At 44.2% G+C, this 12,834-nt stretch overlaps 1 protein-coding gene across 3 annotated transcripts in view; it reads left to right on the top strand.

Moving 5' to 3' along the window:
* Positions 1-58: 58 nt before the first annotated feature.
* EXOC5 (exocyst complex component 5) overlaps positions 59-12,834 on the top strand; it is a 42,957-nt gene continuing 30,181 nt past the window's right edge. Inside the window, exons 1-2 of one of the 3 annotated variants that reach the window (XM_039534852.1) lie at positions 59-292; positions 11,263-11,357. In XM_039534852.1, coding sequence (XP_039390786.1) covers positions 75-292; positions 11,263-11,357 — 313 coding nt within the window. In that variant the 5' untranslated portion in view covers positions 59-74. Of the gene's footprint in view, positions 293-531; positions 551-11,262; positions 11,358-12,834 lie in introns of those variants that run through there. The other 2 variants (XM_039534853.1, XM_039534854.1) reach the window with 2 other exon arrangements.

The raw sequence follows: 12,834 nt of genomic DNA, 5'->3' as shown, positions 1-12,834 counted from the left end.
GCGCCCCCGCCCTCTGCCCAGCGGAAGGCCTGACTGAGGCAGCGCCGCAGCCCCGGCTCCGGCCCCGCCCGGCGATGGCGGAGGGCGAACCGGGGGGGCGGGACGTTCCCGCCCTTCCGGGCCGGGCGCTGCGCACCGCGCGGGCTGCGGCTCCTCTGCGCAGGCCAGGCCCGTTTCCGGCGGACGGGGGCGGTGCCGCGGCGCTGGCCTGTCAGGGGCACAATGGGCGGCGGGGTGTGAGGGGCTCGGGGCTGCTGCCGCAGACATGGCCGCCACTGCCGAGCTCTTCGAGGTGGGTCGGGGCGGCCCTGGCTGAGGGGCGGGTCTCTGTGGGGGTTGGGTTCCTTTGGGGCCTAGGGCGGGAGGGGCAGTGGGGCCCGGAGGGGAAGGGGGAAAAGGAGTCCTCTGGGGCCGGGAGGAGGGAGTGGGGCAGGGGCCCTCTGGGACCTGGACCTGGCGGGCGGTGTCTCTGCGCCCTGGGGCTGTGGTGAGGCTCGGCAGGCAGCAGTGCCGCTGCCTTTCCAGCCGCGGTGGGCGAGGTCTCGCCGAGGTACATTCGGTGTCCGACGAGGTGAAGCAGAGGGTACAGTGGGTGGGGTTTCCTCCCCCAGCGTTAGTATTTCCTCCCCTGGAGCTCGGCCCCACGGGCGGCGGGGGCTAGAATAGCTGACGGGAGCTGCAGCCCTCGGGAGAGGAGCGGTGGTGAGAGCCGAGCCGCTTGGGTTCCTGGGGGCTGGTTCCCTTCTCTGCTAGCCCCTGGTGGAGCTGGTTGCTGGAGGAACGGAGATGCCCAGTGCTGTGAGCTCAGCCTAAACTCAGGGTGTCAAAAATAAATTCTCCCGTCCGACTCCAAACAGCATGCAACTGTCAACTTCCTACACCGGTGCTGGAATGGAAAACAACAAGAAATAAAAGCAGAGCTGAGAAGGGGTTGCCGTGCTGGGAGAAGAATAGATATGAAAGGATGGGGAAATGGATATAAAGGAAAAATAGTGGTGGCGGTGTTGGGTTGGGTGCAATGGGGCATGCAGGGGCTGGTTCCCCTCAGTGTGGGCTCCAGCAAAGTAATTCCTATTGTGGCTTGCTTCATACTGGCTTGTAAACTGTTTGGGGCCAGGAATTGCCTCTTTGCTATTTGTTTGTATAGCACTTACTGTGGTTCAAGACTAGGGCTTCTAGGTGCTATAAATAATATAACTTTTCCATGGTGTGAGCACTGTTGTACTAGAGAGATTGTTCTTATAGACCATCCGGATGCTGACTTGCCTCCATGCAGTGGCAAATGAAGTACCCAGCACATGCCTCATACATCACCTGGAAATGTTCCATGGACCAGTTTGGGAACATTTGCATTAAACCTTCCCCCTGGCCCTGGGAATAATTATTCTGCTACTGTATTTAAGTCAGATACATTGTGAATCATTATTATGACCGATCCATGTTATAACACAGTTTTTTCTGGCTTGTATCAAAAGAAAAAAGCAATGTTAAAACACCGTGTTATAACTGCATTAAGGAACCATATATTCACACCCTTTACTTTATAATTGTGTCTGGAAAAATGTTTGCCCCCTCAGCCTGAAGACAACATAGTTGCATTTTGTAGTATAGCTGTTGGATATGCATAAAACACTAGGTCTTTTCTGCATTACAAAATGGAATTGGTTGTTACATGACAAAACATGATTTGCAGTGGTGGTTTAGCTGTGTTGGTCCCAGGATATTAGAGAGCCAAGGTGGGTGAGGTAATGTCTTTTATTGGACCAAGTTCTGTTGGTGAGAGAGACAAGCTTTTGAGCAATGAAGCACCCTTCTTCAGGTGTGGGGAAGGTACTCCAAGTATCACAGCTAAATAAAAGGTGGAGCAGATTGTTTAGTATAAGCAGCTAACACATTGTCAGAGACCATTCAAGGGGAAATGGCCTGTTAACACATCTGCAATCATAGGACAAAAAAGGGGTGGTTAAATTATTGTAATAAGCTATAAATCCAGTGTCTTTATTGGGTTCATGATTTTTAGTGTCTTGCAAAGTAATGAATTTAAGCTCCCAGGCTCATCTTTTGAAGGTGTTCAGGTTTTATTTTTTTTGAGGATGAGGACTGAGAGGTCAGCTATGGAGTGATGATTTTGTGAAAAGTGTTCACCCATGGGTGACTTTTTTTTAATCTTTTATCATTTTTCTGTGCGAGTTCATTTGAGAGTGTAGTTATTGTCTGGTTTCACCCACATAGTTGTTGTTGAGACATTTAGTGTGCTGGATGAGCTACTCCACATATTGTGATAGGCATCTTGAAAGATGTCTTGTGGGGGATATTGATCACCCTGGCAGTGGAGCTATGTCTTCCAGTTTTTCACCTGTTCTGGCAGGATCTGGTGCTGCTTTACATTGGTCCTGGTCTGTGCGGAGGTTGCTTCTGATGATGAGCTTGGAGAAGTTGAGGGGTTGTTTGAAGGCCAGAAGAGTGGGCTGGGGAAAATTTCTTTCAAGATGTGGTCCCCTTTGAGTATAAGTTGTAACTGTTTAAGGATACCCCATACAGGTTGAAGTGTGAGGTGTAGGTGACAACTAAGTTTGTGCAGTTGGAGTGGTTTCCCACTCTCCTTCTCTCCCCTCACCCTGCATTGAAGCAGATTCTCTCTATTTGGGTGGTCCATTCCATGATGGGATCTACTTCTCTGGTGGAATGTCCTTGTTCAACTAAAGCAGTTGTAAGTATGTTAAGGTGTATATCCTGGACTTTCTCCTTAGAGCATATTCTGTGTTGCCTGGCTGTAAATAAAGGATTTCTTGGTGTGGTTACAGGATCTGTGAAGTTAAGTGTGGTGATCTGTGGGTTTATTTTATATAGTTGTCTGTTGAATTCCATTGTTGAAGCTGATTATGGTGCCCAGGAAGTTGATGCTGGTGCAGGAGTGTTCTAGAGAGAGTTTGATGGATGGGTAGTGGTTGTTTTTGAAGTTATGGTGGAAATCTATGACAGATGACCTACACTCTCTCCAGAAGATGAAAATATCAGTGATGTATCTCAGGCATATCATTGATTTTGTGGTATATTTGGCCACCAATTCTTCCTCAAAGTGGTCCATGAAGAGGATGACATATTGGGGAGCCATCCTAGTATCCATGTCTGTTCCCATGGTTTGGACAAAGTGTTGCTGAATGTGAAATTTTTATGGGTGAGGATGAAATGGATGAGTTTGGTGGTGTGCTTGGAGTGGTTATCTGAGTGTTGTCCATTGTCTTGTAGATATTTGAGGCAGGCAGCAATGCTGTCATTATGAGGGCTGTTGGTGTGTAGGGAGGTGACATCCATGGTGCAAGGTTGATGATTTGAGGGAAATTGTTAATGTTGTGGATTTTCTGTAGGAAGTCAGTTGGGTCCTGGAGGAAGCTGGCCCTTTGTGCGATGAGTGGTTTGAGGATGGTTTCTGAGTTCTGATTATCTGCCAATAAAAGTGCCATGGCCAGATAAGATGGATCTGCATACGTTCCCTTGTTTGTGTATCTTGGGAAGCATGTGGAGGGTGCCTCACGTGACTTCATGGGAAATGAAGTTGTAGAGTTTCTCTTGGAGTTGTTTGTGGAAGGATTTGGTGATATGCTTAAGTACCTGTGTGAATTGTGGTATGGGGTGGTCTTTGACTTCTTTATAGTAGGTCGTGTTGGAGAGTTGTTGTTTGGCCTTGTTAGTGTAGTCATCACGGTTGAGAACTGTGATGTCTCCCCTTTGTCTGCTGGTTTGATTACTGTTTGATGATTTCAGGGACTGTGTAGCCGTCCTCTCAGCGGTAGAGAGATTGTGGTAGATGTGATGTTTATGGATTTCACAATCAGTTTTCCTAAAGCAATCAATATAATGATGAAGTGTGTGATTTTATCACTGGGGGGTATCCAGTCAGATGATTCTTTTTTCTTATGACTATTGGTGGAGATGTGTTAGTTGTGGGTTGTGTCTTTGTTGCGAAATAATTCTTTGAGGATGGGTCCGTGAAAGAATTCTTCTAATTCTCCATGTTAGTATGGTATCAGTTTCTGTGGTGGGGCAGAAGTTCAGTTCCTTGGAGACTAAAGATAATTCAGCTCCGATTAGGGGTGGTCTTGATAAATGATGATGGGGTGTTGTGTAGTGTCTATATGGTGAGTTCTGGTGCCACGGTTTCTCCTGGAGTTGGGTTGTGGAGTTGTTGTAGTTGGTTTTGATGACTTTCATCAGGTTTTTTGATAGATGTTTTAGGTTTTTTGCATAATCCCCAGGTAGTTGTCCTGTTGTTGTTTTTTTCCCTTCCAGTGTATGGGATGATTTCTTTTTTGAGATGGTCTCTTTTAGAGTATGTAAGGTACAAGAGGTGGTTCCTCAGTTTTTCTGAAGTCCTTCTGCAGAGCTAAGGTAATAATTGGAGATATACCAATCTCCTAGAACTGGAAAGGACCTTGAAAGGTCATCGAGTCCAGCCCCCTGCCTTCACTAGCAGGACCAAGTACTGATTTTGCCCCAGATCCCTAGGTGGCCCCCTCAAGGATTGAACTCACAACCCTGGGTTTAGCAGGCCAATGCTCAAACCACTGAGCTATCCCTCCCCCCCAAATACCTGTTCAGTGTATTTGGAGTTGTATGTAGTGGTCAGATTGTTATTGATAATGTTTTGTTTCTTGCATTTGCCCAGGAAGTAGATGTCGCTGTTAAGTTTTGCTTCCTTTTTCTTTATGTTGTGGAATTTCCATTTCAGATGGCAAAATTTGATATCTATATAGCAGCCATGTTGAAATTGTAGTGTGTAGATGAAGCCTTACCGTAGATACTAGGTTAACATTGTTCCCTAATATAGGTATACAGTCTATTTTTGTCCATTTAAGCAAATAAGAAGTTGTAATAGCTTTTTAAATAACTGTTAGTCAATAAGCTGCTTGTGGGACCCCTCCTACTAGTGTTTGAATTTGAAAAGTGATGCGTATTATGATGGTAACTGGGTTGAACATAGATAGAGGAAGATGTGTTACTGTCACATTTGGGCAGAACTATGTTTGAGAGAGATTTTCAACCTGATTATGTGCCCTGGTGTGGACAGAGAGTTAATGAAAATTGATGAGCCAGAGGGGCCTTGAAGGATCGATCTATCTACTGAGCCAAAATAGAGTTCGATTATGGCTGAACTGGATTTTAACAGGGTTTGATCCAGTTTGGGTCCATTTGCCCAGGCCAGACCAAACCACGTTATTGCCCAATTCAACCACAATTGTCATCAAATTCGGTTGTTTTGGCACTGTAGATATGGTCCCATATATTGCTTTGGTGCTAGAGGGAGGTTCAAAGCTGTACAGAAAACGCCTGTTAGAGTTCATCTGATGATATCACTTTTACAGATTGGGTGCTTAGAAATGACATTTACAGTAAATGTTATTTTCTGCAACTGTGGAAAGGAAATGTAAAATGCTTACTTGACCATCAGATTGCTCTAGATATTCTTTTCATTGTACAGCTGTTTGAGCTTTTATGTAATACTTCTCACTATTCTAATTCTTGCCAAAAGAGAAGCAGCAACCGATAATTCAGTAGTAATATTCTTTTTGTTGTTGATGTTAAGAGCTCTTGTTTGTTTGTTTCTAAAAAGACAGACAGATTGGACATTGATGCTTTATGGGGATATTTATGTTCAGTACATGTTAATCATCTTCATACACCTCTACCCCGATAGAATGCGACCCAATAGAACGCGAATTCGCATACAACATGGTAAAGCTCTGACATGTTGCTCTGCGCAGCAGCGTGTTAAGGGTGTCGGGCCAGGCCGGGGCTGAGGGGTTTGATAAGGGGCAGCGGGTCTCGGGGGCAGTCAGGGGCTCCCCCCCCCCAGGGCCTGGGGGGCAGGAGCTGTGGGAGGGCACTTTTGGGGGCCCCACAGTCCCAGAGTGGCCCGGGGGATTAGTGGGGGGCTGGGAGCAGCCGCTATGCTTCCCTTGCCCTGGCCTCAGCCATGTCGCTCTGGGGAGGGGTCTTGGGGGAAGGGATCCCCCACTGCACTCACCAGCAGCGGTGGAATCGGAGCAGCCCGGCCCCAGCCTGCTCCACTCTGCCAGCTCCCAGCTGCAGCGCTCCACTTCCCGCCACAGGTGAGTACGGGGGGGCGTCCTTTCCCCAACCTCCCCGCACTCACCGGCGGCAGGAAACGGAGCAGCCCAGCCCCAGCCAGCTCCACTCCGCCAGCACCTAGCTGTGGCGCTCTGCTTCTCGCCACAGGTGAGTGCAGGACCTTTCCCCAGTGACACGGCTGGGGCTGGGGCAAGGAAAGCGGAGCAGGCTTTTTCCCAACCCCTCGCTCACCAACGGCGGGAAGTGGAGCACCGTGGCTGGGAGCTGGCAGGGTGGAGCAGACTGAGGCCGGGCTGCTCTGCTTCCCGCCACTGCCGGTGAGTGCTTGTCAGGGGGCAGGAAGGGGTGGACAGGGGTTGGAGCAGTCAGGGGAGGGGGGGTTGGAAAGGAGGTTGGATCCTGGGGGTGATTAGTGATGGGGGTCTCTGGAAGGGGCAGTCAGTGAACAAGGAATGGGGGGGGAAAGCAAGTTTGATATAACATGGTCTCACCTATAACATGGTGAGATTTTTTGTCTCCCGAGGACCGAGATATATCGGGGTTGAGGTGTACTATAAAGGATGCACAATTTGTCATGCACTGTATAGTTTCACATTCCGCCAAAAAAACTGGGATCTAAACTATTACAGTAGATTATTGTTCAGTACAGTTGTAATAATTTAATCTATTTTCAATAAATGTTTTCCCTTCTTATCAAGCTTATACATTTGCAGTTGAATGTGCTATGTAACTCTCAAAGTGAAATTATCAGTTTTAAAATCAGGTATTGCTTACTGCAACATCAATCAAATAAATGTACAATTCACTTATAGTAATTTTAGAAGTTACAGTAATTTAAAGATTGGAGGAAAAACCTATTTTCTAAGTTTAATTTTTAAGTTTACATTGATCAGTACTTTGTATTTCGTGTGTGTGTGTGTGTAACTTTCACACAACAATGGGGAGAGGAAAATGTGAATGTAAAATTACCAAAATTGGCCAGGAGGTAAAAGGACTCATAGACTTTAAGGTCAGAAGGGACCATTATGATCATCTAGTCTGACCTCCTGCACAATGCAGGCCACAGAATCTCACCCATCCACTCCTGTAACAAACTCCTAACCTATGTCTGAGCCACCGATGTCCTCAAATCGTGGTTTGAAGACCTCAAGGTGCAGAGCATCTTCCAGCAAGTGACCTGTGCCCCACTCTGCAGAGGAAGGTGAAAAACCTCCAGGGCCTCTGCCAATCTTCCCTGGAGGAAAATTCCTTCCCGACCCCAAATATGGCGATCAGTTAAACCCTGAGCATATGGGCAAGACTCACCAGCCAGCACCCAGGAAATAATTCTCTGTAGTAACTCAGATCCCACCCCATCTAACATCCCATCACAGACCATTGAGCATATTTACCTGCTAATAATCAAAGATCAATTAATTGCCAAATTAGGCTATCCCATCATACCATCCCCTCCATAAACTTATCAAGCTTAGTCTTGAAGCCAGGTATGTCTTTTGCCCCCACTACTCCCCTTGGAAGGCTGTTCTAGAACTTCACTCCTCTAATGGTTAGAAACCTTTGTCTAATTTCAAGTCTAAACTTCCTAGTGTCCAGTTTATATCCATTTGTTCTTGTGTCCACATTGGTACTAAGCTTAAATAATTCCTCTCCCTCCCTGATATTTATCCCTCTGATATATTTATAAAGAGCAATCATATCTCCCCTCAACCTTCTTTTGGTTAGGCTAAACAAGCCAAACTCTTAGTCTCCTTTCATAAGACAGGGTTTCCATTCCTCAGTTTACCTACCTGAAGATCCTGCATCTTCAGACATGTTCCTTTCATCATAAGAATGGCTGTACTGGGTCAGACCAAAGGTCCATCCAGCCCATTATCCTTTCTACTGACAGTGGCCAATGCCAGGTGACTCAGAGGGAGTGAACCTAACAGATAATGATCAAGTGATCTCGCTCCTGCTGTCCACCACCACCCTCTGACAGACAGAGACTAGGGACACCATTCCTTATCCATCCTGGCTAATAGCCATTAATGGACTTAACCTCCATGAATTTATCCAGTTCTCTTTTAAATCCTGTTACAGTCCTAGCCTTCACAACCTCCTCAGGCAAGGAGTTCCAGAGGTTGACTGTGCGCCGTGTGAAGAAGAACTTCCTTTTATTTGTTTTAAACCTGCTGCCCATTAATTTATATTATGGGAACAAGTAAATAACTTGTCCTTATTCACTTTCTCCACATCACTTGTGATTTTATATACCTCTGTCACAGGGGTAGGCAACCTATGGCACGCGTGCCGAAAGCGGCACGCAAGCTGATTTTCATTGGCACTCACACTGCCCGGGTCCTGGCCACCAGTCCCGGGGACTCTGCATTTTAATTTAATTTTAAATTAAGCTTCTTAAACATTTTAAAAATCTTATTTACTTTACATACAATAATCGTTTAGTTATAAATTATAGACTTATAGATAGAGATTGTCTAAAAATGTTAAAATGTATTACTGGCACATGAAACCTTAAATTAGGGTGAATAAATGGAGACTCGGCGCACCACTTCTGAAAGGTTGCTGACCCCTGCTCTATCATATCCCCCCTTAGTCTCCTCTTTTCCAAGCAGAAAAGTCCTACCCTCTTTAATCTCTCCTCATATGGGACCCGTTCCAAACCCTTAATCATTTTAGTTGCCCTTCTCTGAACCTTTTCTAATGCCAGTATATCTTTTTTGAGATGAGGACACCACATCTTTACGCAGTATTCAAGATGTGGGCGTACCATGGATTTATATAAGGGCAATAAGATATTCTCAGTCTTATTCTCTATCCCCTTTTTAATGATTCCTAACATCCTGTTTGCTTTTTTGACTGCCGCTGCACACTGCGTGGATGTCTTCAGAGAACTATCCACGATGACTCCAAGATCTTCTTCCTGATTAGTTGTAGCTAAATTAGCCCCCGTCATATTGTATGTATCGTTGGGGTTATTTTTCCCAATGTGCATTACTTTACATTCATCCACATTAAATTTCATTTTCCATTTTGTTGCCCGATCACTTATCTTCAACGCAGCTTCCTCCTGAGAAGGAACACTTATCATGAAGTTGTTTCTTTCGGGCAACCAGGCCTTGCATTTCTTTGTTGCACTGTTTGCATTTTGCCCACATGCCTGTCCTACCCACAGGTAGAGGAACGTCATTAAAATATTCCCAAACTGGGTGTGTTTTACGGCCTGCTGCCATTATAGATTTTCACTTCTAGTGAGAGAATGGTATGGTAGATCTCAAATCAGTGAAGGCTACACTCAGAAAGACCTCAAGACTTCTGGAATATGCTGCTCAAACAGTTTCACTTTTGTTTCTACTGCCTGTCCCTCCCTTCTCACATTTATCTCCGGACTTCTTCTTCTTGTCCAGATCTATTCTGCCCCCAACAATCTTCTATTCATTGAACTTTTCGAAACTTTGCACTTTTAGAGAGAGGTAAGGAATGGACTCTGTGTACACAAATTTGCATAGAGACAATAGGGTGGAGGTCTGTTATTTTTCACCTTTATATATTGTGTTAGGGGTGCTTGCCAAGCTGGACAGTCATTTCAAAGCATTTCAAAAAACTTATGGGGCTTTAAAAGCATAGTGGTGGGGGTTGACTTTGAGTCTTCATGACCCTGAGCAGTGGAGTTCATTGTAAGCAGAATGGTCAGTGTCGGGCACTCTGGGACAGTTGCTGGAGGACTGTCTGTGCTCACTCTGCATCAGCCTCCGTATATTGACCATGGCACAAGGCTGCTTGGGGAGGTGATGTTACTGTTGTTACATTGCAGTAAGGGGATGCTTACATCAGTGGGGGATGCATTTAAGTGAAGACACATTCACAACTTGGTCGCTGCAAGGTGGCATACGTCGACTGAACTTTGTAATATAGACCAGGCCTTGAAATTGAAGTGTTAAGGCTCCTAACTCACAGCACCACTTAGGTGCCATGTGGGAGGGGAGGAGCTTGTGTGTTCTGTCAGATGACACATTTCAACATGTAAAGTCTGTGTCAGTGTATTAAAATAAGTATTTAGAGCTTTTCTGTTTACTTAATGGATAGGTCTCAGCATTTACTCTGGTCAGAATTTTGGGAGTTGCTATTTAAAGTCTTGGACTGGTACCAAAATAACTTTGCTAGTTTGAGCAACTAGAAACCATTTTAATATGTAGTTTCTGATGAGCTAATAGTTGGAAAGCAGACATTTCTATTTCAAATATTAAACATTAAAATTATACTTTCCTTCTACTTTTGTTCTGACTCTATTTGAGTGACTATCTCAAGATATGTTAGTATTAGAACCAATACTATACATCATCTGAAAGCTTTCAAATGGGATAAGAGAAGATCCTGATCCTGTGTAAATTACTGGGCCCATAAAGGGTTAATGTTGAACTCTTGGGGTTCATGAGATTATGGCTGCTAATATAGCACTGGAGTAGAAATGGTGAGTAATAATACTGATTGAAAGGAAGGTGGGCGTCACCAAATTGAGTATTTTTCAATATTTGTTATATGAGTAACTTTAAAAAAAAAAAAGAATTGTAAGTCAGTTAAGTTTTAGTTGTACATAGTGGGGACTGTATCTTAATAGAATGAACAGAGAAATAATCTGTCTCTCCCCCCCCCCACACATTCACAGTTGCGTAATGTCTCTGGCAGGTACAGCATTTGTTTTTTATGGGAAAGTTATTTTAGTAAATTTGTATTTTAGCTGTCGGTTGTACACCAAGTATATTGTCCTTTTTGAAAAACGATAATTGGCATTGTCTGTTTTTGTTGAAATTAATCACACTGTCTTCTTTTGCTCTTCTTTTCATCCTTCCCTTCCCTCTGGTCTTTTTGTCTCATCCGGAAACAAGAAGAGCCTTCACCCTGTTAAGTTAGCTCTTCGCAGACCACCAGCAAGTGTTCTGTGGATCACCAGTAGTCCACAGACCATAGTTTGTCAATCTTTGAACTAGATGTTCAGTATACCATTCTTATACGGTTTGTAGATTTAATATATAAACAAGAAAGGTGATGGTTACAGTCAACACTGTGTATGGCCTTTATTGCAAGTTTTTAACCACTTTCATAATGATGTGTAAACAGCAACTTAGTAAATTACCCACTGTGGCACATTGTAAAGAGTCTTTATTCTATGGCTAGGAGCCTTTTGTGGCAGATGAGTACATTGAACGCCTGGCATGGCGAATTCCTGGAGGAGGTTCCAAAGGTGGAGCAGAAGCTTTTGATCCCAAAAGGTAAATTAAAATGTGTAATTTGTTTTAACAATCTTTAATTATTGAATTTTTTTTACATCTGTAACAGAGCTATATGCAGTGTCGGCATATATCCAAGAAGATCTCCAACTGGGAGAATTGCTAAAATATGTGACCACAAGCCAGATTTTTAATGAACTTTCAGAACAATTTTATTTAGGGAAAAAAATATAGCAGTAAGAAATGAGCGGGGAAATCCCTTTTTAAATAAAAGGGAATGGCTTCTACTTGGCCTCGTGCTTTGACAGTGGTAATTTTTTCTGGTCAAGAGGTAGAGCTGGTTTGAGGAGTGTCCCTGGGCAATGAGGCCAGCCTTCTTTTTGATGTGTTAATAACTTTAATCAACAAGTAAACACAAATAAGTAAAAATTCTATGCAGCGATACCCTTGTGGGGGGAGGGGAGTGAAAATATTCTGTACCATTTTGTTTTTTATAGGATGGAGCATTGTTGTGGTATCTCAGCATCTTCTACAGAATATTCATTTGTTATCTTGGTTAGCATTAGAAAGGACATGTTGGCTTAAGCAATTTTGATTTTCTAATATGTTGAAAAGAATCTGTGTTTCAATCAGTGCTGTTCATTATGACTTTACTCTCACCAATGCTATTCTTAAAGCCATCATTGACTAGAGTATGAGTATTTTGGGGCTGGGTGGGTGTCCTTTCTTCCTTTTTTAGTCACAGTTTAGGAGTGCTCAATAGGACTAAATTTAGGGTGGACCTAAATTAACTTGGATTAAGGTAGAGTGTGTATGTAAAACACAATAGCTATTCCTAAATAATTCCGTGTGTGAATACCCTCATTCTGGATTAAGAGTGTCTTGTGCCTGTTTAACTTAATCTACAGCAGATCAAGCTGAACTAGACACTCTTATTCCACAATAAGAATGTCCGCACATGGAATTAGATATCTCCACATGTGGACAAGCCCATACTAGCCAGAGGTAGATATGAAAGACAAAGATAGAGACTTCATTAATAAGGTTCAGTGACAACCCCCTAGTGAGAAGCCCAGCCCCTTAGACATAACATAAGAGAGGCCATACTGGGTCAGATTCAAGGTCCATCTAGCCCAGTATCTTGTTTTCTGACAGTGGCCAGTGGAGGTGCTTCAGAGGGAATGAACAGAAATGGTAATCATTCCCCATCGCCCATTTGCAGCTTCTGGCAAACAGAGGCGAGTAACACCATCCCTGTCCATCCTGGCTAAAAGCCAGTGATAGACCTGTCCTCCATGACAGCTGCAACAGTTGGGATGGGGGTTTCTAGAATGATGCTGTCCCTGGAATTAGACTTCAGAACTGAAGTTACCCATTGAAATGATTGGAAGAGGTTCACACTTCTGAGTTATTTTTAAACAGTAGTCACAGTGGTTTACATTCAGGCCATATTTTAAAGATTACTTTCATAACCATAAGCTTAGATTCTCAAGAACAGTAATGTGGCAGCATTACCATA

Source organism: Mauremys reevesii, linkage group 4, assembly GCF_016161935.1.
Source record: "Mauremys reevesii isolate NIE-2019 linkage group 4, ASM1616193v1, whole genome shotgun sequence".
Lineage (NCBI taxonomy): Eukaryota > Metazoa > Chordata > Testudines > Geoemydidae > Mauremys > Mauremys reevesii.
This window is presented reverse-complemented; position numbering and strand designations above follow the sequence as displayed.